At 43.3% G+C, this 27779-nt stretch overlaps 1 protein-coding gene and 1 long non-coding RNA gene across 2 annotated transcripts in view; one reads left to right on the forward strand and one right to left on the reverse strand.

Annotated features, from left to right (window-relative positions):
* LOC115117307 (angiopoietin-1-like) overlaps positions 1-17375 on the forward strand; it is a 23393-nt gene extending 6018 nt beyond the window's left edge. The window contains exons 2-9 of the mRNA XM_065027577.1: positions 3010-3165; positions 3403-3524; positions 3634-3875; positions 5144-5289; positions 5943-6044; positions 10717-10883; positions 15043-15173; positions 16329-17375. Of these exons, the coding sequence (XP_064883649.1) occupies positions 3010-3165; positions 3403-3524; positions 3634-3875; positions 5144-5289; positions 5943-6044; positions 10717-10883; positions 15043-15173; positions 16329-16489 (1227 nt within the window). The 3' untranslated portion in view covers positions 16490-17375. The remainder of the gene's footprint in view (positions 1-3009; positions 3166-3402; positions 3525-3633; positions 3876-5143; positions 5290-5942; positions 6045-10716; positions 10884-15042; positions 15174-16328) is intronic.
* Positions 7810-26353, reverse strand: LOC135575156 (uncharacterized). Its single transcript, XR_010465726.1, has 2 exons — positions 25964-26353; positions 7810-10089 (listed from the first exon to the last, which is right to left on the reverse strand). It is a non-coding gene; the product is annotated as an uncharacterized LOC135575156 (long non-coding RNA).
* Positions 26354-27779: the final 1426 nt, after the last annotated feature.

The following is a 27779-nucleotide window of genomic DNA, read 5'->3' on the forward strand; positions in this document are numbered from 1 at the left end:
TCCTTTCCTCTGCATTAACATTGGCATCTTAATGCACTCTGATCTTACAGATTAATTCATTCCTGAATGATTCCATTAGCCGACTATTCAATTGCCTTCGTGGGAAGCTGCTCAGACCACATAGCAGCAGAGATAAACAGTCTGACACTGCACTTTCAGTAAGTGTCATAGATACCAGGCCTTTCCTCTGTCTGTGCAGAAGGAATCTTTCAGTAAGTGTCATAGAGACCAGGCCTTTCCTCTGTCTGTGCAGAGGGAATCTTTCAGTAAGTGTCATAGAGACCAGGCCTTTCCTCTGTCTGTGCAGAAGGAATCTTTCAGTAAGTGTCATAGAGACCAGGCCTTTCCTCTGTCTGTGCAGAAGGAATCTTTCAGTAAGTGTCATAGAGACCAGGCCTTTCCTCTGTCTGTGAAGAGGGAATCTTTCAGTAAGTGTCATAGAGACCAGGCCTTTCCTCTGTCTGTGCAGAAGGAATCTTTCAGTAAGTGTCATAGAGACCAGGCCTTTCCTCTGTCTGTGCAGAAGGAATCTTTCAGTAAGTGTCATAGAGACCAGGCCTTTCCTCTGTCTGTGAAGAGGGAATCTTTCAGTAAGTGTCATAGAGACCAGGCCTTTCCTCTGTCTGTGCAGAAGGAATCTTTCAGTAAGTGTCATAGAGACCAGGCCTTTCCTCTGTCTGTGCAGAGGGAATCTTTCAGTAAGTGTCATAGAGACCAGGCCTTTCCTCTGTCTGTGAAGAGGGAATCTTTCAGTAAGTGTCATAGAGACCAGGCCTTTCCTCTGTCTGTGCAGAAGGAATCTTTCAGTAAGTGTCATAGAGACCAGGCCTTTCCTCTGTCTGTGCAGAAGGAATCTTTCAGTAAGTGTCATAGAGACCAGGCCTTTCCTCTGTCTGTGAAGAGGGAATCTTTCAGTAAGTGTCATAGAGACCAGGCCTTTCCTCTGTCTGTGCAGAGGGAATCTAGCCACAAAGTAGACATTCTTAAGTTGAAAATCATACTTAGGGTGATCTGTTACGTTAAATCAGGGATAAAGTGAGACATGAAATTCTAACTTTGCAATGTAAATATTTCATATACAATTATTGTGACTATTTAAACTGTAATTTCCTAAATGTACATTTTTGAAAATCCATAGTTTAAAAAGCTGTCCAATGCTAAACTGATTCACATGAACTGAAAAGGCCATGGCTTGAAAGCCGGGGTAACAGGAAAACTCTAAACTTCAATGAATCACTGAACGACCCTGAGCTATCACAAAAAAAGCGATACATTTTTAAAGCACATTGCTGGGAAAGACCTCTCCTCATTGTAATCATCATCAGGACAGTGAACTTCAGATGGATAATGTCATTGGCAGCTGAGCCCTGTCCACATGATACATCTGTGGCAGAAAACATACAGATGCAGTCCCATGACTGATCTCTCCTGGTTGACTAGAAGGAAATGACTGAACTCAACAACCCTGAAAGATCCCTCCCTAAGTAGCTGACCAGGGCCAAGGAAATCCTTAGACAGGACCATATCCAATACATATCCAATCTTTTTTCTTCCCTGGATATTATTAGGTTATTTATGGTTGGTTCCTTGGAAGTTGTGGGAACGTATGTTTTTGGTTTCACATTGGTTGTGGGAACGAAGCCATACGTTTCCTGACCGATAAAACGTTTTCAAACGTTCTGAGAACAGAAGATTTTGTCTCTGTTCTGGGAACTTTTATTTTTAGGTTGCAGAGATGTTCTGGAAATGGATATTATAGGTTATTTTGAGGTTTTTTAATAACTTCCTTAAAACATTCACCATGTTTCAGTAAGACTTTTAATAACACTACTAGCTTATTTGGGGTTTACCTTTTTGAACTGCAAGCACAGATAAACCAGTTGGTTGTTTAGCAACAAAACCAATGTGTGTACAAATATGGGGTAAAACAGACAGGGTTGGCTTAGATTGTTGACAACATGTAAACTATCATTTGTCTTCAAATGTTTATTGAAAACATAAATACATTTTCACAACGAGCACAAATACATCGTTACAGTTGTTGGTTAGCTAGCTATCGAATTTTAGCCATATAAGCATTGACATGAAATCAGTCAAAACACGGCATGGTTTCAAAAACAAGATAAAACTACGATTGCCCACATGGCAGATTCTTTGTCATTGTTGCTCGCTATCTGATGTTTCAGAATCATAACAAAGCACATTTTCATGACGTTGTCAGACAACTCATCTATCGGACATTAACTCTATAAACGTGTTTGCATTAATCATCCAAACACATTTCTTCTTTATTGTGACATGGCATCATCTTCTGTCGTCTATCCATGGAATTAGTCCACTGCGCCACCAGTATGGAGCTAGCGTGGACTAATAACAACGCATTCACAGTTGTTCTTTTTGTCTATTCAAACAGACCCCATTTTAAAAGGAAACAAACACTCATTAAGATCGAACACTTAACAAGACAGAGGATAGAGTTTTGTTGATGCTGAGAATGGAACGCTTTTATGGAACGCTTTCTTAATGTTCTGAGAACGGGGCGTATGTTTTTAAATAACATTTTTAGAACATTCTCTGAACATTACAAAAGTTTTCTTATGTTTTTTATGGAAAGTTTTCTTAAAGTTCTTGTAACAATTTGAGAACATGACTTTAAATAGAACCAAGAGGAAACCTGTGGGAAACGTTATGCTGAAGTACTGAAATTCCCACAGAAGGAAGTTGTTTCTTAAAGTTCTTGTAACAATTTGAGAACATGACTTTAAATAGAACCAAGAGGAAACCTGTAGGAAACGTTATGCTGAAGTACTGAAATTCCCTCAGAAGGAAGTTGTTTCTTAACGTTCTCTGAACTATGTGAGAACATGTTCAATGCTAAGCCAGTTGGAGAATGTTCCTAGGACATGACCAACATTGAAATTAAATGTGAGTGTGCAGAACACCCGGATTCTGGCGAGAGAGGTAAAGCCCTTAACATCCCTTCATACCTCCTCTGTGTTTGTGTGTCAGATTGAGAGATATGTGAAGGACAGTCTGAATGTGGAGATGGCTCAGCTGCAGCAGAGTGCTGTCCACAATCACACAATTGCCATCTTGAATCTAGGCACCAACCTCCTGACCCAGACTGCCCAGCACACACGGAAACTGACAGACGTAGAGATCCAGGTGCAGTATGAATCATATACAAATATCCCTCTCCAAAGAGCATTCAAGTGCATGTTATGATATCAGTAACACTTACTATTAATCATGTAGCCTACTCAGCAATTATCTTCATTAGATTGGATGAATAGGCCTATGAAGTACATTAAAATACATGGTGCCACTTTTAGCCTATATAGATACACTCCATACACTTGACTGGGTGAATATGAATGATAGTAACAGCTTCCTGATGGACAGGTGTTGAATCAGACCTCCAGGCTGGAGATTCAGCTCCTGGAGAACTCTCTGTCCACCAACAAACTGGAGACCCAGCTCCTCCACCAATCTACAGAGATCAGCAAGCTGCACGACAAGAACAGGTCAAATCAACATGAATGATTTTCTTCCCATGAAAAGTTCTGTCTTGATTTATTGGCTGACTGACTGATCGACTGATCAACTGATTTTCAAATGACTTGTATTGATCAGGCTCTTAGAGCAGAAGATGCAGGAGCTGGAGTCTGGGCACCATGAGGAGCTGGTCACCTTCCAGGAGGAGAGGTCCAGCCTGCAGCAGCTGGTCGCCAGACAGAGCAGTGTGATCACAGAGCTGCAGACCCATCTGGACCAGGCCACTGGCAACAACAGTATCCTGCTTAGCCAACAACAGCAGCTCACAGAGACCGTCAACAGTCTGCTGAAACTCTGCTCTAAGGACAGAGGGTCTGGAGGTACTGGATGGATACTGGGGCCAATGTTTCCTGTTACAGAAAGTATCAATTAAATACTCTGGGATATGAATATCATAGCATAGATAGTAATTATTTGCAGGAAGAAGGAGTTGGCTTTAAAAACTCTAGGTAGGGTTAAATACAACAGAGGTACTGGAGGATATATTGTGCCAAATGTTCACAGGTTCAGACAAGATATTCTCTGGGCACAGATAAAGCCTATAACTGGACCAAGAAGGCTGGACTAACCCAGTGGGCACCGGCTGACGTCCATGGATGTTGAAAATAGGTTGAAACGTGGAACGGACCGGCCTTAATTTCAATGTCCACATGTTCTAAGATCATAAGAAGAGGCATTCCAGAACATAAGAACCTGTTCTAATAGGAACTGAACCAGTCTGGGCTGTTGATTACGTAAGAACCTGTTCTAACAGGAGCTGAGCCAGTCTGGGCTGTTGATTACGTAAGAACCTGTTCTAATAGGACCTGGCCCAGTCTGGGCTGTTGATTACGTAAGAACCTGTTCTAATAGGAGCTGAGCCAGTCTGGGCTGTTGATTACGTAAGAACCTGTTCTAATAGGAGCTGAGCCAGTCTGGGCTGTTGATTACGTAAGAACCTGTTCTAACAGGAGCTGAGCCAGTCTGGGCTGTTGATTACGTAATAACCTGTTCTAATAGGAACTGACCCAGTCTGGGCTGTTGATTACGTAAGAACCTGTTCTAACAGGAGCTGAGCCAGTCTGGGCTGTTGATTACGTAATAACCTGTTCTAATAGGAACTGACCCAGTCTGGGCTGTTGATTACATAATAACCTGTTCTAATAGGAACTGACCCAGTCTGAGCTGTTGGTTACGTAAGAACCTGTTCTAATAGGAACTGACCCAGTCTGGGCTGTTGATTACGTAATAACCTGTTCTAATAGGAACTGACCCAGTCTGGGCTGTTGATTACGTAATAACCTGTTCTAATAGGAACTGACCCAGTCTGGGCTGTTGATTACATAATAACCTGTTCTAATAGGAACTGACCCAGTCTGGGCTGTTGATTACATAAGTTCTAATAGGACCTGAGCCAGTCTGGGCTGTTGATTACATAAGAACCTGTTCTAATAGGACCTGAGCCAGTCTGGGCTGTTGATTACATAAGAACCTGTTCTAATAGGACCTGAGCTAGTCTAGGCTGTTGATTACAAAGGATTTTGGATGCATTCAAATTGTAGCCTAGCTGATAATGTGTTTGCTCTTGTTTCATTATGTATTTAAACAGTGGTGGCAAACAGCAACCTTGCCTTTAAGCAGAGAGATTCATCTCATGAGGAGAGAAAGTATCGGGACTGCTCTGAAGTCTTTCAAGCTGGCTTCAACAACAGTGGATTATATACTATTCACATCAACACACAGGAGACCAAAAAGGTACGGAAAACTTGATATATTATCTTCAATAAATATTAGAGGGGGAAAAGAGATGTAAATTCTAGCAGAATTAGTAATATAGAGGCATATATTAGATGATATATGCAGGCCTGGCTTTACCTCTGCATGGAAACAGCAAAAACAGACATGAACAATTAAATAGCTGCACTTTTTGACTGTAACCTACTTTAGTTTACGTGCAAGTGGCTGCAATTATTATACGGTACTCTAAAGTCGCTTGCCAAAAGATTCAACAGCAATATCCCAGGAATATGTCAGGTATTGGCTGGCTGGCTGGGTGATATGCTGGAGCTGGAAATAATCTTGGCTGGCCTCTTCAGCACAGCTACACAGCAGATGTCCTCCTCCTCAGTAGTGTCCTGCCAAGCCGCAGATGGCTGACTGGCAACAGTGTGTTCCTGTCCATTATCAGCTGTGCTGCTGTCAGTGTCCATGATTACACTAAGCTACGTCCCTGGGCTTAGGACACATTCTGTCATTGTGGCCTCTGACCATGGTACACAAAACTAAGGACCAGGGAGCCTCATCTACAGGAGTCACTCCTTTTACTTTATTGTCATGATATGCACTGCATGTGTGAGAGTAGTGTGTAAGCTACTCATGTCACGGTCTTTCTGTCTCTCTCTCTGTAGGTTTACTGTAACATGGAGGCAGCAGGGGGAGGATGGTCCGTCATTCAGAGGAGAAAAGATGGAACCATGGACTTCCAGAGGACGTGGAAGGAGTACAAGATGGTGAGGAGGACAGGGTGGGATATCCTCACAGCATTCTTCTGATGTTGGTGAATACATACAGTGAGGGGAAAAAAGTATTTGATCCCCTGCTGATTTTGTACGTTTGCCCACTGACAAAGAAATGATCTGTCTATAATTTTAATGGTAGGTTTATTTGAACAGTGAGAGACAGTTATACATTATAAACAGTTATAAATTGATTTGCATTTTAATGAGGGAAATAAGTATTTGACCCCTCTGCAAAACATGACTTAGTACTTGGTGGCAAAACCCTTGTTGGCAATCACAGAGGTCAGATGTTTCTTGTAGTTGGCCACCAGGTTTGCACAAATCTCAGGAGGGATTTTGTCCCACTCCTCTTTGCAGATCTTCTCGAAGTCATTAAGGTTTCGAGGCTGACGTTTGGCAACTCGAACCTTCACAGATTTTCCCTCCACAGATTTTCTATGGGATTAAGGTCTGTAGATTGGCTAGGCCACTCCAGGACCTTAATGTGCTTCTTCTTGAGCCACTCCTTTGTTGCCTTGGCCATGTGTTTTGGGTCATTGTCATGTTGGAATACCCATCCACTACCCATTTTCAATGCCCTGGCTGAGGGATGGAGGTTCTCAGCCAAGATTTGACGGTACATGGTCCTGTGCATCGTTCCTTTGATGCGGTGAAGTTGTCCTGTCCCCTTAGCAGAAAAACACCCCCAAAGCATAATGTTTCCACCTCCATGTTTGACGGTGGGGATGGTGTTCTTGGGGTCATAGGCAGCATTCCTCCTCCTCCAAACACGGTGAGTTGAGTTGATGCCAAAGAGCTCCATTTTGGTCTCATCTGACCACAACACTTTCACCCAGTTGTCCTCTGAATCATTCAGATGTTCATTGGCAAACTTCAGACAGGCATGTATATGTGCTTTCTTGAGCAGGGGGACCTTGCGGGCGCTGCAGGATTTCAGTCCTTCACGGCGTAGTGTGTTATCAATTGTTTTCTTGGTGACTATGGTCCCAGCTGCCTTGAGATCATTGACAAGATCCTCCCGTGTAGTTCTGGGCTGATTCCTCACCGTTCTCATGATCATTGCAACTCCACGAGGTGAGATCTTGCATGGAGCCCCAGGCTGAGGGAGATTGACAGTTCTTTTTCTTCCATTTGCGAATAATCGCATCAACTGTTGTCACCTTCTCACCAAGCTGCTTGGCGATGGTCTTGTAGCCCATTCCAGCCTTGTGTAGATCTACAATCTTGTCCCTGACATCCTTGGAGAACTCTTTGGTCTTGGCCAAGGTGGAGAGTTTGGAATCTGATTGATTGATTGCTTCTGTGGACAGGTGTCTTTTATACAGGTAACAAACTGAGATTAGGAGCACTCCCTTTAAGAGTGTGCTCCTAATCTCAGCTCGTTACCTGTATAAAAGACACCTGGGAGCCAGAAATCTGTCTGATTGAGAGGGGGTCAAATACTTATTTCCCTCATTAAAATGCAAATACATTTATAACATTTTTGACATGCGTTTTTCTGGATTATTTTGTTGTTATTCTGTTTTAAATAAACCTACCATTAAAATTATAGACTGATCATTTCTTTGTCAGTGGGCAAATCAGCAGGGGATCAAATACTTTTTTCCCTCACTGTAGCACCAGGGATTAACATGGGTAATCGGGATCCCGGGACATTACCGGGAACACTCTTCACATTTACCCCCCAAAATACATGACAAGACCCGGAAATTACAATAAAATTCCCCAATGTCTGCACTAATGAAATCCCTCAGCAAAAGATTAACAAAAACATTTATTAGACATTATCCAAACAGGTTGTCACATTGAAGCCTTTAGTCTAGCATATTTGACACAAAGTCGCTATAAATTCAAAGCGCACGCATAATTGACACTGCCGGTCGCTCTGGCCTGCACACATGACCCGAATACAGTTAATAAACCCCACAGGAAAACCTTACAGTGTAGTCTTTTAAAGAGCATGTGCCTCTTTCAGCTGTCATTGTAAATCTTCAGACAGTCACAAATTTGATAGGCCTATGTACAATTCACTACATAAGCATCTCTGTCACAGGCATGAAGTCCGTTAACAAGGCATGTATTCTCATCCTAGAACCTGGGCTATTTCCCTATCCAATTCCAATCCTCATGAAACCCACAATCCTGACTCCTGTCTCACTCCTGTAGCTCATTTCATTCTGTAATCCATAGGATGCATTATCAAAGCACGTCTCTCGCCTATGCATGTCAAAATACCTCTTTCCCCCCGTCTCTGTGCTGTCTCATAGAGAATGTGTGATCAACAAACGATATGAGAGTTGATATGGATATTTTTTAAACAGTCCTCGTTAAGATACCTTGATATTTAAACTATTTCCACTTCCTCTCCCTGTTATTCATGAGCTGATCTGCTATCGTTATAATCATCAACTTGATTTAGCCAAATATGGGAGATATTCTGTCATTCGTTGAAGGAGGTTATCTAGCAAGTTTAGCAACTTTGGTCATTTGACTTTTGTTTGACTGCCGTTACAAAGAAACAGCGCTATACTCGGAGTGCGCTCTGTGGGGCTACTTCTGAAATGCGCTGGCGATCAAAGATAGAGTAACTATCATGACTAAACTTACATTTCATTTGCTCTGAAATCTTTCCATAGTGGCGCAGCCAAGCCGACAAGGTGGCACAGCACCCCTCTTATTTGGGGAGAACCCTGGCATAGTGACCATCTTGGTTTTAAAAGGGCACTTCTGATTTTTGCAGTATTTCCCAGGACTCTCGGGATAAATAGGGATTATTCCCGGTATTGAAACTTTGTAGATTTTGGGGAAAATCTGAATCTCTACGTTGCACAACATTCCACCATATGAATGTATATGTCAAACTACAACAGAAAAAGGAGCAAGTACAAACGCATAGCACAAAACAGACTTGTGCATCCCAAGTGGCACCCTATTCCCTATATAGTGCACTACTTTTGACCAGAGCCCTATGGGGAAATAGGGTGTCCTATGGGCCCTGGTCAAAAGTATTGTACTTTAAAATGAATATGGGCCATTTAGGACGAATCCACTGTGTTGCCACTGCCAGCCCCATTAGGCCTTGAAAGAGCCCTGTGGCTAAAAAGGCCTTGGCCTCTGAGCTGAGCGAGAGAGGACTGTCCTCCAGTCAGGGGCTAAGGAAGTGTGGAGTGTAGCCTGGCAAAGACGCTGGCATACAACGGGTATGTGTTCGCTCGTTGACCCCTCTGTTGGGAGTGTTTCATAATGACGCTAATGGTCTCTGAACACTTCTGAGAGAAAATGACAGGAGAGAGGAAACTGTTTAAGTTGAGTCTAAACATGGTGTGCTTAGATCACCATTCAAATGTTGATATATTGTCAAATGTCTCTGGTAAAGAAAGATTAATTCCAAGGTCTGGTCTAGTACTGGTGCTGCAGAATCCAACCTATCTATATCTCTATCTCCGTCTATATCTGTCTATATCTCTTTATCAATCAATTAAATGTATTTATAAAGCCCTTTTTACATCAGCAGATGTCACAAAGTGCTGTACAGAAACCCAGCCTAAAACACCAAACAGCAAGCAATGTAGATGTAGAAGCACGGTGGCTAGGAAAAACTCCCTAGAAAGGAAGAAACCTAGAGAGGAACCCGGCTCTGAGGGTTGGCCAGTCCTCTTCTGGCTGTGCCGGGTGGAGATTATAACAGTACATGGCCAAGATGTTCAAACGTTCATAGATGACCAGCAGGGTCAAATAATAATCACAGTGGTTGTAGAGGGTGCAACAGGTCAGCACCTCAGGAGTAAATGTCAGTTGGCTTTTCATAGCCAGTCATTCAGAGTTAGAGACAGCAGGTGCAGTAGAGAGAGAGAGTCTAAAACAGCAGGTCCAGGACAAGGCAGCACGTCCGGTGAACAGGTCAGGATTCCATAGCTGCAGGCAGAACAGTTGAAACTGGAGCAGCAGCAGGTGGACTGGGGACAGCAGGTGGACTGGGGACAGCAAGGAGTCATCAGGCCAGGTAGTCCTGAGGCATGGTCCTAGGGCTCAGGTCCTCAGAGAAAAGAGAGAAAGAGAGTTAGAGGGAGCATTCTTACACAGGATATATATATATATATATAGAGAGAGAGAGAGAGATATAGGGGCAGCAGGTAGCCTAGTGGTTAGAGCGGGGGATTGGTGGATCAAATCCCCGAGCTGACAAGGTAAAAATCTGTCGTTCCGCCCCTGAACAAGGCAGTTAACCCACTCCTAGGCCATTGTAAATAAGAGTTTGTTCTTAACTGACTTGCCTAGTTAAATAAATATATCTTTATCTACTCATCGTCTCCCTCAATTCACCACTGTCAAAAAAAGAGTAAAACACAGAACATAGTTATTATTATTTTTAAAAGAGAGGAAAACACAGAACAGAATTTCTTTAAAAAAAGAGAACAAAGAGTCACTGAGTAGAACATCCCTCTAACAGTCTTAATTCTACCTAGAACCATATAGGGTTTGTGATCTTGTCCCTGTAGAAGAACCCGATATGACATTAATTATTTTTCTATAGCTCCATGTGTTGCTGGGACAAGGACCTGCGACAGACTAGTGTCCTGTCCAAGGGGTGTATTTGTACATCAAGCTGCCTTACACTACAGAAACAGAAGACACATGTTCCTGTGCTGTTGTGTTGTTGCAGGGCTTTGGGAGTCTGTCTGGAGAACACTGGCTGGGGAATGAGTTTGTGTTCCTGCTGACCAGCCAAAGGCCCTACAACCTGAGGGTGGAAGTGACCGACTGGGACGGACAGCAGGCCTTCTCCCACTATGACCGTTTCTACATCGGCAGCGAGAAGCAGAATTACAGGTGGGATACCAGCAATGTGTTCTGGGCCGTATTCTTAAAGAGTCTCACAGTAGGAGTGCTGATATCAGCTACAGATGTAGGATCTTAATTTGATCACTCTTTTGATGCTGAGAATTTACCTGCATAGAAGGAAATGCTAACTTGTGGTGTATTTGAGTTTTAAAAAAGCTTCTAAAGTTTGTAATTTCCACTTTGAACACTCAGACTTGATTTGCCCTAAAGAAGAATGTTTCATCCCCGACATAAATGTCCATTAATTATAATCCACATAATTCACATTTCCTGTTGCTGCAGGATTATTTTCCTGCTCTAGCAAACTGGCTCAAATTAAGATCCTACATCTGTATGTACCCTAAGTGGAGGAAATTAAGTTTTGTCACATCTCAGCGCATTGTATCATACCTAAAGTACAGTTTTTAGGATCATAGGACATTCCCCACTAAATACGCCCACATTCCTACTTAAATAGTCACTCAACTACTCAACTGTGGTTGCCTTTACTTGCTTCAGGACATGCAGTATATTTTTAATGAAGTGGGAATGAGATATTGGACTTGGTTCTATCACTGATAATGATGTGCTTGGTGTTGTATTTCCATCACAGTAATGATGGTGAGGCACTGGTGACTTTTCAGTTTTCAGTTTTCAGTTTGTTGACTTTATTGTCCATAACCTTCTGATTGAGGCTTCTAGGACTTCAGCAGATCATAATTCTTACTTTTTCATTTATTGTCTCTCCAAAAACATACTGGATAATCTTTTTGAGTTCTGGAATGGAATCAATTTTGGTCTCTAGATTCTTATTTCATTGCCATTCTGTAATACTTGTCATGGAGATGGTCCAAAACAAACTATTGTCACACAGCTTCTTAGGGAAAGAGAGGCTCTGCCTCATTTCACAATGCCATTACTAACTAAATAAAATGTAAGATGGTAAAAGGGAATTATTATATTTCCTAGAATGATAACCAGCAAGCTTTGTCTCAATCTGATTTAGTTCAGCCACATACGGACGTGTGATCACACAAACGAACACACTTGTACCATTTTTTGTTGTTGACCTGGCTCACATTTTTACTAACCAGTTAAAGACAAGGAAGGATGGAAGGATGTACAAAGAGCTATTAGAGTAACTCTTGAGTAGTATTGAGAGGAAGAGTAAACAGAGTCCATCAGTAGAAATGGAAAAGTCATTTACAGTACATAGCAGTCAGTATATACTGTGTAATCCGTTATTGGGAATGTATGTAAATAATGACCATTATTTTAAACATGCTTTATAGAGGAAGATCACAGCCTTTAAAAGGAAAGCTATTCTATGGAGTGTGGTGTTTAATGGGCCTACAGCTCAAATCCAATAACATGTTACTGGTTGTGTACACAAGGCTGGTGTTCCTAGCTCCAACAGTGCAGTAATACCTAACTAAATGCTGGTGTTCCTAGCTCCAACAGTGCAGTAATACCTAACTAAATGCTGGTGTTCCTAGCTCCAACAGTGCAGTAATACCTAACTAAATGCTTGTGTTCCTAGCTCCAACAGTGCAGTAATACCTAACTAAATGCTGGTGTTCCTAGCTCCAACAGTGCAGTAATACCTAACTAAATGCTTGTGTTTCTAGCTCCAACAGTGCAGTAATACCTAACTAAATGCTTGTGTTTCTAGCTCCAACAGTGCAGTAATACCTAACTAAATGCTGGTGTTCCTAGCTCCAACAGTGCAGTAATACCTAACTAAATGCTGGTGTTCCTAGCTCCAACAGTGCAGTAATACCTAACTAAATGCTTGTGTTTCTAGCTCCAACAGTGCAGTAATACCTAACTAAATGCTGGTGTTCCTAGCTCCAACAGTGCAGTAATACCTATCTAAATGCTGGTGTTTCTAGCTCCAACAGTGCAGTAATACCTAACTAAATGCTGGTGTTCCTAGCTCCAACAGTTCAGTAATACCTAACTAAATGCTGGTGTTCCTAGCTCCAACAGTGCAGTAATACCTAACTAAATGCTGGTGTTCCTAGCTCCAACAGTGCAGTAATACCTAACTAAATGCTGGTGTTCCTAGCTCCAACAGTTCAGTAATACCTAACTAAATGCTGGTGTTCCTAACTCCAACAGTTCAGTAATACCTAACTAAATGCTGGTGTTCCTAGCTCCAACAGTTCAGTAATACCTAACTAAATGCTGGTGTTCCTAGCTCCAACAGTGCAGTAATACCTAACTAAATGCTGGTGTTCCTAGCTCCAACAGTTCAGTAATACCTAACTAAATGCTGGTGTTCCTAGCTCCAACAGTGCAGTAATACCTAACTAAATGCTGGTGTTCCTAGCTCCAACAGTGCAGTAATACCTAACTAAATGCTGGTGTTCCTAGGTCCAACAGTTCAGTAATACCTAACTAAATGCTGGTGTTCCTAGCTCCAACAGTTCAGTAATACCTAACTAAATGCTGGTGTTCCTAGCTCCAACAGTTCAGTAATACCTAACTAAATGCTGGTGTTCCTAGCTCCAACAGTTCAGTAATACCTAACTAAATGCTGGTGTTCCTAGCTCCAACAGTTCAGTAATACCTAACTAAATGCTGGTGTTCCTAGCTCCAACAGTGCAGTAATTCCTAACTAAATGCTGGTGTTCCTAGCTCCAACAGTTCAGTAATACCTAACTAAATGCTGGTGTTCCTAGCTCCAACAGTTCAGTAATACCTAACTAAATGCTGGTGTTCCTAGCTCCAACAGTGCAGTAATACCTAACTAAATGCTGGGGTTCCTAGCTCCAACAGTGCAGTAATACCTATCTAAATGCTTGTGTTCCTAGCTCCAACAGTGCAGTAATACCTAGCTAAATGCTGTTGTTCCTAGCTCCAACAGTTCAGTAATACCTAACTAAATGCTGGTGTTCCTAGCTCCAACAGTTCAGTAATACCTAACTAAATGCTAATCAACCCTCTCAAAGTCTGTTGTACTGTATCTATGATGGTCTAACATAGACACAGTATTCAACATAGACACAGTATTCAACATAGACACAGTATTAAACATAGACACAGTATTCAACATAGACACAGTATACAACATAGACACAGTATTCAACATAGACACAGTATTCAACATAGACACAGTATTCAACATAGACACAGTATTCAACATAGACACAGTATTCAACGAAGACACAGTATTCAACATAGACACAGTATTCAACATAGACACAGTATTCAACATAGACACAGTATTCAACATAGACACAGTATTCAACATAGACACAGTATTCAACATAGACACAGTATTCAACATAGACACAGTATTCAACATAGACACAGTATTCAACATAGACACAGTATTCAACATAGACACAGTATTCAACATAGACACAGTATTCAACATAGACACAGTATTCAACATAGACACAGTATTCAACATAGACACAGTATTCAACATAGACACAGTATTCAACATAGACACAGTATTCAACATAGACACAGTATACAAGACCACTGACTAAGAACAGGGCCTCTCTCTTCTGTGAATTATCCATCACCTGGTTCTGGCAAGACCTGAAAGTTGTCTGAGTCATAAACCACAGTTGGAGCTGCTTGACATGCTGTACAGTAGATGGGGACAAACAATGCAGGAGGAGGGAGTACAAAGAGTTCGCAGGGAAGTACACAAACGGCTTGAGACAAACGAGGAAACCGACAATGTCCTCATAAACCAGGATGTTCTTTATAAAAGCAACTGGTGTGATTGGGTTTTAATATAGTGTACGATCATTTCAAAGACACTTATTTTTGAAAGGGTACATATTCTTTGTAGTAGATTAGAAGAACAGTGTGGTGGTGAATTTATGTCCTCAAACGTTCACACAGTGAGAACAAGGGGAGGGACATTTTTGCCTTAAGTAACAATCTATCTCATGTAGCCATACGAAACTAAACATATAATATTAAATGGAGTGTCTCGGATTTATGTACAGAATAATATGAAATGCTCTGAGACCAGGTTGCAAGGGGAGGTACATATTATTTAGATTAGAAGAACAGCGTGGTGGTGAATTTCTGTCCTCCACCGTGCACGCAGTGAGAAGAACAAAAGCGTTCTCCAGCAGCTAAAGGGCCCTAGCATTGTGTTTCTGCTTTCTTTCCCTCTGTGTTTCCCTGGCGACTGTGTCAGGCTGTTCCTGAAGAGTCACAGTGGAACGGCAGGCAGACAGAGCAGCCTGGTCCTCAACGGAGCAGACTTCAGTACCAAGGATATGGACAACGACAACTGCATCTGTAAATGTGCTCTCATGCTCACCGGGGGTATGTCTGAGGTTAAAGTCCACATGAACCCCTAAACACATGCACTCTGTAAATGTGCTCTCATGCTCACCGGGGGTATGTCTGAGGTTAAAGTCCACATGAACCTCTAAACACATGCACTCTGTAAATGTGCTCTCATGCTCACCGGGGGTATGTCTGAGGTTAAAGTCCACATGAACCTCTAAACACATGCACTCTGTAAATGTGCTCTCATGCTCACTCTCATGCTCACCGGGGGTATGTCTGAGGTTAAAGTCCACATGAACCTCTAAACACATGCACTCTGTAAATGTGCTCTCATGCTCACCGGGGGTATGTCTGAGGTTAAAGTCCACATGAACCTCTAAACACATGCACTCTGTATGTACTCCTGTAGAACTGAAACAACTGGATAAGTAGAAGCTATAAGACAACAACAACCACCCACCCACACTATGCTAGGTGAAGCTTTTGTCATTTTGGTCAAACATTTTCAACCCATTGACCTCCCGGTCCCCCTACCCACTTTATCTCCCATCTAGAAGAACTACAGAGCAGGCCAGAGCCAGTTAGTATGTATTCAGCATATCACAGCAGAGAATGGTATCTCAGCTGGTGAAGCCAGGTGGCAGCCCTCAGCATTTTACAGAATGATTGACACATGCCATGGCTGGTTTAGAAGTCCAGGGAACTGGCCAGCAGAATACATCAAAATGACAGTGAAATTCCTATTAAGAATGAATGTGAAGCTACAATCTCATCAGGATTTAGATCCAGAATGTACATCTGAAAATACATGACAAACATACATGTCTTTATCCTCTTATCAATGTCTAGAGCAGCATTTCCCAAACCCCCCCAAGTAGCTGGTCCAAACATGTTGGGCTCACAGAGATTCTTGTAGACTATTTATGTTTTGTTAGTTGCCCTCATACTCCGCTCTCACCTGTAATGAAAGGTCAGAGGTCAGAATGGGGCAAAGCTATTCAAAGAGAGAATTACTGGAGTCTGCTCTAGTGTTGACTACTTGGCGTTGCAACAAAGCTATCCAGAGATAATCAGAGGTTACAGGGAGGTCACACAGTTATGACTTTGATAGTTCTCTGATAGTGTAACATCATCAGGCCTAAAATCTATTTTCTCAGTTTCTCTCTACGTTTCTCTCTATGCCTTCAGGTTGGTGGTTCGATGCCTGTGGACCATCGAACCTGAACGGGATGTACTACAGTCATGGTCAGAACATGGGTAAACTGAATGGGATTAGGTGGCACTACTTCAAAGGGTCTAGTTACTCTCTCCGTGCTACTACCATGATGATACGACCAGCAGACTTCTGAGAGGACCTTTTGGTGACTGTCGTTGGGTACGTTGTCCATAGACACATTGGCATCATTAGTCATGTTTCCATCCAACTGTTTTTATGCGATAAAGTACTGTCCTGTTGCATAAAAGAAAGTCACAACAGGTGTGACGGAAACACAAAATAGAAGGTGGGATAATTGTTTGTACTTTGACTTAAAAAATAGCAACCTAATTTTGTTTTCTATGAGGAACTTGGATTCTGACTTTCTGGTGATTACATGTCCTCTTGAAAGACATTGGTTGTTTGAGACAGTATGATTGAGCACCAGCTCTGCAATGAATCAAACTGTAGAAGTGGGTTACATGAAGAGGATATGAATGGAAGATTTGGTGCTTTTGAAAGACTTTAATTTGTCTGGTTTTCATTTCTCTTTTCATTTCACTCTCGTTTGTCTCCCTTTCATTTGTCTCTTTCATGTATCTGTTGTGTATTGTTCTTCTATGGGTAAGGTATTCCTGTTAACATGTTGTGAATCAGTGCACTGCTCTCTTAGTCTGCACTGTGGGCAGAGAAGCCTGATGGCCTAGACTGGATACACTTCAGAACACTGTTATGGATATTATTTGCCTATATAGTGGATTGCTGTGTGTGTGTGTGTGGAATGTACTGTTTTATATCATTATGTTTAAGGAATGGTGTCTATGTGTATCTCACCACACTTTAATATTTAATGGAATAGAGATAAATAATTGATGTCTTCACTTCCATGTAAGTTTTCAGTATTAAAAGCATTGTTGCTCTTATACCCTTCCTAGATTTGTACTAATTTGCAACATCTATTGGGGCATTTGTTGAACTTTGTAACAATGACAAAAGTACTTTTTTTGTGCCATGAATTAAAAATATTCCCCCTAAAAGCAGTGCCAAGCATTTTTCTGCTCCATAAAGTAGTCCAACAAGCTAGACACTGCAGTGACTTCATGAATTTAGGTGACGTGCACTTCTGGCTCTGGGGTGGACTTTCCTATTGTGCAGGGAGGCTGTGGGTGGGAACCATTTTGATTGTCAGTATCGGTTTCTCTTGTCAGATGGGAGATTTTTGTCTCCACACACAGGTGTGTTTTAGAGCTATGAAATATTTATTTATACATTTTATTTTTTATTTCACCTTTAATTAACCAGGTAGGCTAGTTGAGAACAAGTTCTCATTTACAACTGCAACCTGGCCAAGATAAAGCAAAGCAGTGCGACACAAACAACAACACAGAGTTACACATGGAATAAACAAGCGTACAGTCAACAACACAATAGAAAAAAAAGAAAGTCTATATACAGTGTGTGCAAATGGCGTGAGGAGGTAAGGCAATAAATAGGCCATAGTAGCAAGTAATTACAATTGAGCAAATTAACACTGGAGTGATAGATGTGCAGATGATGTGCAAGTAGAAATACTGGTGTGCAATACTGGTGTGCTTTTACAGATGGGCTATGTACAGCTGCAGCGATCGGTTAGCTGCTCGGATAGCTGATGTTTAAAGTTAGTGAGGGAAATATAAGTCTCCAGCTTCAGTTATTTTTGCAATACATTCCAGTCATTGGCAGCAGAGAACTGGAAGGAAAGGCGGCCAAAGTAGGTGTTGGCTTTGGGGATGACCAAATCAAATCAAATCAAATTTTATTTGTCACATACACATGGTTAGCAGATGTTAATGCGAGTGTAGCGAAATGCTTGTGCTTCTAGTTCCGACAATGCAGTGATAACCAACAAGTAATCTAACTAACAATTCCAAAACTACTGTCTTATACACAGTGTAAGGGGATAAGGAATATGTACATAAGGATATATGAATGAGTGATGGTACAGAGCAGCATACAGTAGATGGTATCGAGTACAGTATATACATATGAGATGAGTATGTAGACAAAGTAAACAAAGTGGCATAGTTAAAGTGGCTAGTGACATAAGAATGCAGTCGATGATCTAGAGTACAGTATATACATATGCATATGAGATGAATAATGTAGGGTAAGTAACATTATATAAGGTAGCATTGTTTAAAGTGGCTAGTGATATATTTACATCATTTCCCATCAATTCCCATTATTAAAGTGGCTGGAGTTGGGTCAGTGTCAATGACAGTGTGTTGGCAGCAGCCACTCAATGTTAGTGGTGGCTGTTTAACAGTCTGATGGCCTTGAGATAGAAGCTGTTTTTCAGTCTCTCGGTCCCAGCTTTGATGCACCTGTACTGACCTCGCCTTCTGGATGATAGCGGGGGTGAACAGGCAGTGGTTCGGGTGGTTGATGTCCTTGATGATCTTTATGGCCTTCCTGTAACATCGGGTGGTGTAGGTGTCCTGGAGGGCAGGTAGTTTGCCCCGGTGATGCGTTGTGCAGACCTCACTACCCTCTGGAGAGCCTTACGGTTGAGGGCGGAGCAGTTGCCGTACCAGGCGGTGATACAGCCCGCCAGGATGCTCTCGATTGTGCATCTGTAGAAGTTTGTGAGTGCTTTTGGTGACAAGCCGAATTTCTTCAGCCTCCTGAGGTTGAAGAGGCGCTGCTGCGCCTTCTTCACGACGCTGTCAGTGTGAGTGGACCAATTCAGTTTGTCTGTGATGTGTATGCCGAGGAACTTAAAACTTGCTACCCTCTCCACTACTGATCCATCGATGTGGATAGGGGGGTGTTCCCTCTGCTGTTTCCTGAAGTCCACAATCATCTCCTTAGTTTTGTTGACGTTGAGTGTGAGGTTATTTTCTTGACACCACACTCCGAGGGCCCTCACCTCCTCCCTGTAGGCCGCCTCGTCGTTGTTGGTAATCAAGCCTACCACTGTTGTGTCGTCCGCAAACTTGATGATTGAGTTGGAGGCGTGCATGGCCACGCAGTCGTGGGTGAACAGGGAGTACAGGAGAGGGCTCAGAACGCACCTTGTGGGGCCCCGTGTTAAGGATCAGCGGGGAGGAGATGTTGTTGCCTACCCTCACCACCTGGGGCGGCCCGTCAGGAAGTCCAGAACCCAGTTGCACAGGGCGGGCCGAGACCCAGGGTCTCGAGCTTGATGACGAGCTTGGAGGGTACTATGGTGTTGAATGCCGAGCTGTAGTCGATGAACAGCATTCTCACATAGGTATTCCTCTTGTCCAGGTGGGTTAGGGCAGTGTGCAGTGTGGTTGAGATTGCATCGTCTGTGGACCTATTTGGGCGGTAAGCAAATTGGAGTGGGTCTAGGGTGTCAGGTAGGGTGGAGGTGATATGGTCCTTGACTAGTCTCTCAAAGCACTTCATGATGACGGAAGTGAGTGCTACGGGCGGTAGTCGTTTAGCTCAGTTACCTTAGCTTTCTTGGGAACAGGAACAATGGTGGCCCTCTTGAAGCATGTGGGAACAGCAGACTGGTATAGGGATTGAGTGAATATGTCCGTAAACACACCGGCCAGCTGGTCTGCGCATGCTCTGAGGGCGCGGCTGGGGATGCCGTCTGGGCCTGCAGCCTTGCGAGGGTTAACACGTTTAAATGTGAGATATACCTGCTGGAGCGTGTGCTACGGGTGGGTGTTGTTATCGTGACCAGTGAGCTGAGATAAGGCGGAGCTTAACCTAGCAAAGACTTATATATGACCTGGAGCCACTGGGTCTGGCGACGAATATGTAGTGAGGGCCAGCCGATTAGAGCATACAGGTCGCAGTGGTGTGTGGTATATGGGGCTTTGGTGACAAAATGGATGGCACTGTGATAAACTGCATCCAGTTTGCTGCGTAGTGTTGGAGGCTATTTTGAAAATGACATCGCCGAAGTCAAGGATCGGTAGGATAGTCAGTTTTACTAGGCGGCGTGAGTGAATTAAGCTTTGTTGCAGTCTAGCCAGACACCTAGGTGTCAGAACCGTCCAGAGTGGTCAGAACCGTCCAGAGTAGTAATGCTAGTTGGGCGGGTGCGGGCAGCGAACGGTTGAAAAGCATGCATTTAGTTTTACTAGCGTTTTAGAGCAGTTGGGGGCCACGGAAGGAGTGGTGTCTTCTGCATACAGGTGGATCAGGGAGTCACCGCAGCAAGAGTGACATCGTTGATTTATACAGAGAAAAGAGTTGGCCCGAGAATTGAACCCTGTGGTACTCCCATAGTGACTGCCAGAGGTCCGGACAACAGGCCCTACGATTTGACACACTGAACTCTGTCAGAGAAGTAATTAGTGAACCAGGCAAGGCAGTAATTTGAGAAACCAAGGCTGTTGAGTTTGCCGATAAGAATACGGTGATTGACAGAGTCGAAAGGCTTGGCCAGGTCAATGAAGACGGCTGCACAGTACAATCTTTTATCGATGGCGGTTATGATATCGTTTAGTACCTTGAGCGTGGCTGAGGTGCACCCGTGACCAGCTCAGAAACCAGATTGCACAGTGGAGAAGGTACGGTGGGATTCGAAATGGTCAGTGATCTGTTTATTAACTTGGCTTTCGAAGAGAGACAGGGCAGGATGGAGACCGTCGCTGGAGCCTCTCACAGGTTTTCACACAGATCTCAAGATGTGGCTAAGTACACAACTAAGTCAACAGAACATGTGCAATTGTAACGCATGATACTGGTCTAGGAGTAATGCATTAGAATATGTCAAAATAGTGACATTTGACCATTGTAGTACTTTTTTATTGAACCTTTATTTAACTAGGAAAGTCAGTTAACAACAACATTTTATTTACAATCCCGGCCAACACCGGCCAAACCCGGACAACGCTGGGCCCATTGTGCACCACTCTATGGGACTCTCAATCACGGCCGAATGTGATACAGCCTGGAATCGAACCAGGGACTGTAGTGATGCCTCTTACACTGAGATGTAGTGCCTTAGACCGCTGCGCCCTCTGGGAGCCCAGCATGGGAATATATCACTTATAATGATGACAGTAAGAAATTCTAACATGTTGATACTCATCATCTCTTGGTACTTGGCCGTATAATATCCCCCTAGTGTCGATTGATGCACCGGGGTATCCATCTAGGTAACATAATAATAAAAAACATCAAAATCCGTCAGTTCAAGCTAGATATATTCTTTGCATTGGATGCGTTTCAATCCACCGCTTCTGCCAATGTAGCACTTCCACACCTGCGGTGAGAAGTGGCAGAGCTGGAGCTGTGTTTGTCAGACCATGAGACATCCCATCTGTCTTCTCACAAAGGTATTATCACCACTCTATTGAGAGATGAGACTCGTTTTCCTCTACGACCCACACAAGTGGCAGAAGACTCATCTGAAGTCGCTACCGGATGCAGTCTATCACAGTGCCATCCGCTTTGTCACTAAAGCACCTTATACCACCCACCACTGCGACTTGTATGCTCTAGTCGGCTGGCCCTCGCTACATATTCGTCGCCAGACCCACTGGCTCCAGGTCATCTACAAGTCCATGCTAGGTAAAGCGCCGCCTTATCTCAGTTCACTGGTCACGATGGCAACACCCATCCGTAGCACGCGCTCCAGCAGGTGTATCTCATTGATCATCCCTAAAGCCAACACCTAATTCGGCCGCCTTTCATTCCAGTACTCTGCTGCCTGTGACTGGAACGAATTGCAAAAATCGCTGAAGTTGGAGACTTTTATCTCCCTCACCATCTTCAAACATCAGCTATCTGAGCAGCTAACCGATCGCTGCAGCTGTACATAGTCTATTGGTAAATAGCCCACCCATTTTCACCTACCTCATCCCCATACTGTTTTTATTTATTTACTTTTCTGCTCTTTTGCACACCAATATCTCTACCTGTACATGACCATCTGATCATTTATCACTCCAGTGTTAATCTGCAAAATTGTAATTATTCGCCTACCTCATGCCTTTTGCACACATTGTATATAGACTCCCCCCCTTTTTTTTCTACTGTGTTATTGACTTGTTAATTGTTTACTCCATGTGTAACTCTGTGTTGTCTGTTCACACTGCTATGCTTTATCTTGGCCAGGTCGCAGTTGCAAATGAGAACTTGTTCTCAACTAGCCTACCTGGTTAAATAAAGGTGAAATAAAAAAATAAAATAAAAATACCATCGATGTGCCAACTTCTGTTTGGTAGAGTCCGAACTGTTTGGGCTACAAATTAATGGGGACCCCACTGTGGAAAGGTTGAGATTCTCACGAACACGATGGTGTTCTCCGTTTTGCTCTATAACACCACAAGTGTCACGGAACTCATCTAAAGGTAACCGGTACCGGTTTAAAAAACAAATAGAAGTACAGTATGAAGGTCGTTTTGTGCCTACACAGAAAAGGGGTTCAATCTGTGTATTTGTTTATTTTCTGAGATTTTTAATATCTCCTAGTTTTAGGACAGACACTTCAAAACCTTGATTAATTTTTGGACTGTCCTTTTTGCCATTTATCAATGTATTATTCAAAGTATTTCTATGGGCTTTAGCAGCGAAAATCTATATTTGATCATTTATTTGGGGATAACTAAAGGGGTCCTAAAAGTCTAAAACAAATAGCTAAATGATCCATAGTATTACCACCTTAAAACCCCCACCCATTGTCTTAGACTCTAAAGAAATAAACATTTTGGCCCTATTGCTTCTAAATTTAAATTCAATACTCGGACATCTATTTGGCAGTGCTTAGTACTGATTATAGGAAACAAGAGTTGGTTCATCTTTTTAAAGCTGTTTTATAACATTTCACGTTCAAGAATGGTTTGTAGTTTGTAAAGTCACATTTCACAATTCAAATTCCCCCCAGGAAACAGTGGTTGACCTGACAGGTAAAATGCCTGTCACGACTCCGACCGAAGGTGGCTCCCCTTCCCGTTCGGGTGGCGCTCAGCGGTCGTCGTCGCCGGCCTACTAGCTGCCACTGATTCTTTTCTCCCCCTCCTTATGTGTTTATTGATTACACCTGTTTTGAGTTGGTTATAATTAGTGAGGCTTTATTAGTCAGCCGGCCCGCCTGGTTCTTTGTGCGGGATTGATTATTGTAACCCTGGTGTTTACATTAGATGTACATGTTCGTGTATTTAGAGCTAGACTGTTCTCGTTTCCCTGTGTCTGGGGCATTTGGTTTGAGCACCCGTAAGTGGGGGGACCATAGTTCTCCGTGTGTGCATTAAAGAAGCACTTTATTGAACTCTGATTTCCTGTGCCTGATTTCACCCTCACGACACCCAGGACCTTACAGAATCCCGCACCAAGAACGAATGGAGTCAGCAGGAGCAGCGGCCAACCCTCTCCCATCGATGGAGGAACGGGTCCTACACCATACCACCGTTCTCCATCGGATCGGAACGGCTATGGATCAGGTGATGGAGAGAATGGAGTCAGCAGGAGCAGCGGCCAACCCTCTCCCATCGATGGAGGAACGGGTCCTACACCATACCACCGTTCTCCATCGGATCGGAACGGCTATGGATCAGGTGATGGAGAGAATGAACCGATGGGAGAGAAGTGGTCTCCTCTCTCCACCTTCGGCTCCCCCAGCTCAGGACTCCCCATCCCCCGGCTCCAGCGCTCTCCGTCTTACGCTCCCGAGGGCTTATGATGGAGCGGCGGCGGGGTACCAGGGGTTCTTACTCCAGCTGGAACTGTACCTGGCCACCGTCAGACCTACTCCCTCGGGAGCGGTGAGGGTGAGTGTCCTCATCTCCTGCCTGACTGGTCGTGCTCTGGAGTGGGCGAACGCAGTCTGGAATGGCCCAGACTCAGCGAAGGAGCACCACCCAGAGTTTTCCCGCCGTTTCCGCGCCGTGTTTGACCACCCTCCAGATGGCCGAGCGGCGGGAGAACGACTATTCCATCTCAGGCAGGAGAAGAGGAGCGCCCAGGATTACGCGTTGGAGTTCCGGACCTTGGCAGCAGGATGTGGGTGGAACGACAGGGCCCTTATCGACCACTGCAGGTGTAGTCTCCGGGAGGACGTCCACAGGGAGCTAGCGTGTCGGGACATCGCTCTTTCCCTGGATGAGCTGATTGACATGTCCATCCGACTGGACAATCTGCTGGCTGCCGCCAGCGTTCAGAGAGGGTCCTGTGTGTTCCAGCACCCAGCACCTCCACTCCCGTTCCGATGGAGTTGGGAGGGGCTGTGCCGAGGGGTACCGGAGGAGGAGGCTCCCTCTGCACCAGCTATGGTCAGAGAGGACACACGGCCGATCGGTGCTGGGGGGGTCCGTCTGGGAGTCGAGATGGCAGGCGGAACACTTCTCGATCACCCCAGGTGAGTCAGCACCAAACTCACCCAGAACCCCCTGTTGGTCATATGTTTGTCTGGATTTTTTTTCTTAAATTTTTCCCCTCTTCCCAGCATAGAGCGCTAGTCGATTCAGGCGCAGCTGGGAACTTTATGGATCGCGGACTTGCTATTAAATTAGGTGTTCCGCTTGTGCCGATAGATTCTCCCTTTCCCGTGCACTCCCTAGATAGCCGGCCATTAGGGTCAGGGAGACCACGGTTCCACTGGACATGGTAATGCAGGGGAATCATAGGGAGCGTATCAGTCTCTATATTATTGATCTTTACGATCTTTACTAGATCTTTACTATAGACTACTGAGGTATTCTGTATGTGAAACTCTGTCTGCAATTGCATTTTATTGCTAAAGAGTTTTATACCAAGGTTCCTGTGTCTGTGTCATCTATCTGGAAGACTTGTTTGTTAAACTTACATCACCCCAGGCAAAGGACCACCCAACACTAGTTTTAAGTTCCTCAGCCTCCACATCACCAAGGACGTGTCATGGACCAACACCACCACCCCTGTTGTCAAGAGGGCACAACAGAATGCCGCCCCGGGTCCTCTCCAAATACTAGCCCTGCACCATCAAGAATGTCCTGACCGTTTGCATCCTGGCCTGGTACGGGAATTGATCTGTCTACGACCGCAAGGCCCTCCAGCGGGTGGTGAAGATGGCCCAGTACATCATGGGACCGTGCTCTCACCCATCCAGTACATCTACACAAAACAGAGGAAGTCATGCAGCATCATCCAGGACCCCACACACCCAGGCCACAAGCTGTTCTCTCCCTCCCTTAACATATGGCATGAGGTCGGATACCAACAGGCTCAGAGACAGTTCCTATCTACAAGCCATCAGACTGCTGAACAATTGAACTGGACTGACCACCTGCTCTGATTCTCCTCCACTTAGCACACATGCACTCACTCATGCACACACCCACACAAACATACACAGATATACATTCATGATGCACACACATCACAACTGCTGCTACCAGACTCTTGTCATACTGCTCAGTTTATACACTGCCCCCCATCCCCACCTTCTCCAACAAAAATGTAAATATTAGTCTAGAATATTGTGCCTTCTTGAATTATACTTATGCTGCTATAAAATGTTTTCTGTTCTATTGAGCCATGTAATTTATGTTCGTATTCTTAACCTTTATTATGTCTTATTGTTGTTGCATGGTCTATAAGGAACCTGCAAGTAAGCATGTCTTTGGAAGATGTACCATGCGTTACCCGTAGCCTACAGCTTGAACCTTGAAACTTGACTACTTACTATTTCTGCGAAAACAAGGAGCCCCGAAGCAGTGCGAAGAAAGTGCCTGTCGTAAACCAGACTAGAGGTGGAAAAGTTGTCCGCTGATGCTGGTAGACGTTATCACAGTGCGTGTCACTGCTCCTTCCATCTTCAATATCGATCTACCTTGTTTGGATCCTGCCCCCCTGAATTATGAAAAAAAATTGTGTGATGGCCATGACGCGTCTTTCCTGAGTAGACGACAAGACATCTGCGGAACTGTTGTGAAACAATTCGTTTTTGTTTATTTTAGATAATAATATCTATGACCTGTCTGAATGTTATTCTGTCGTATAACAAAGCCTACTGTATGTTCAACATAATTTGGTCAGTTAGTCCTACACCATTTCCAAAATGTCACTGAGTTGAGAGTGGTTGCAAAAAGAGGAACTTATTTTTGATGATAGGCATATCAAAGTATTGCCTTTTCATGCTCGTATGGTTGGTAATGTTTTGCATAGGGTGCTGTATTTCAGAGGACCCGAACAGGAGTAATCTACAGCCAAAGACTGAAGAGAGACCTAGCCAGTAGAATGCAGATTGCAGTTTTGAAACTGCAGTAAAAGTGCAGTAACTGCAGTCAGCTGTGTTATTTTGGACAGTTATACTGCACTCTGACGGCAATATTTTTTCGTAAGTGCTATGACAGCAGGTGGAGTCTCACTTCTAAAGGAGTGCATAATGCAGGTTAGCTGTGGATTATTAATGTACTAAACTGTAGTCGCACCTTTGCTCAAACAGATACAGTAGAGTGTGCATTTTGGTCAAACATAACAGCGTGTGTTCAGGTAACCACTGTCTGAACCTGCTGGGGCATGTCCAGTGGTCTAAAGTACTTAAGTAAAAGTATTACTTAAGTAGTTGTTTGGGGTATCTGTACTTTACTATTTATATTTTTGACAACTTTTACTTTTACTTCACTATATTCCTAAAGAAAATAATATACTTTTTACCCCATACATTTTCCATGACCCCCCAAAGTACTTTTGAATGCTTAGCAGGACAGGGACAGACCAATTCACACTAAACACACATGCTTCGTTTGTAAATTATGTCTGAGTGTTGGAGTGTGCTTCTGGCTCTCCGTAAATTTATAAAAAATGAAAATTGTGCTGTCTGGTTTGCTTAATATAGTGAATTTTTAATTATTTATACTTTTACATTTGATACTTAAGTATATTATAGCAATTACATTTGTTACTGGTACTTCAGTATATTTAACACCAAATACTTTTTTAGACTTTTACTAGTAATTAGTAATTTTCTATTAAGGTATCTTTATATTTACTCAAGAGTACTTTTTCCACCACTGGGCGTGTCCAATAAGGACCAGAGTCCTGACCTAATGTTGATGTAGTTTTCAATCATTGATTAGTTACTACTCTCTCCAGGTAGAAACTCGATATTCATCACCATGTCCTCAGTGTGACAGTAATAAATGTGTTCTGTGGTGGTGTCTAAACTGTACCAGCAGATGGCAGCATATAGACAGACAAAGATCATGGGGAGAGGCAAAGGAAAATATGAAAACAGCTCGAGGCTTAACTACAACTTGTGTATAGTCACATCAACCAACGTAACAATACTCGAAATAGGCAATACAATTACATCAAAACAAAAGTACATCTTATACACGTGTTAATACTGCTAAGAAATGTAAGTATGGCCACTTTATTTTACTAGGCAAGTCAGTTAAGAACCAATTCTTATTTTCAATGACAGCCTAGGAACAGTGGGTTATGACAGCCTAGGAACAGTGGGTTAACTGCCTGTTCAGGGGCAGAAGCTCTAACCA

Source organism: Oncorhynchus nerka, linkage group LG14 (assembly GCF_034236695.1).
Source record: "Oncorhynchus nerka isolate Pitt River linkage group LG14, Oner_Uvic_2.0, whole genome shotgun sequence".
NCBI lineage: Eukaryota > Metazoa > Chordata > Actinopteri > Salmoniformes > Salmonidae > Oncorhynchus > Oncorhynchus nerka.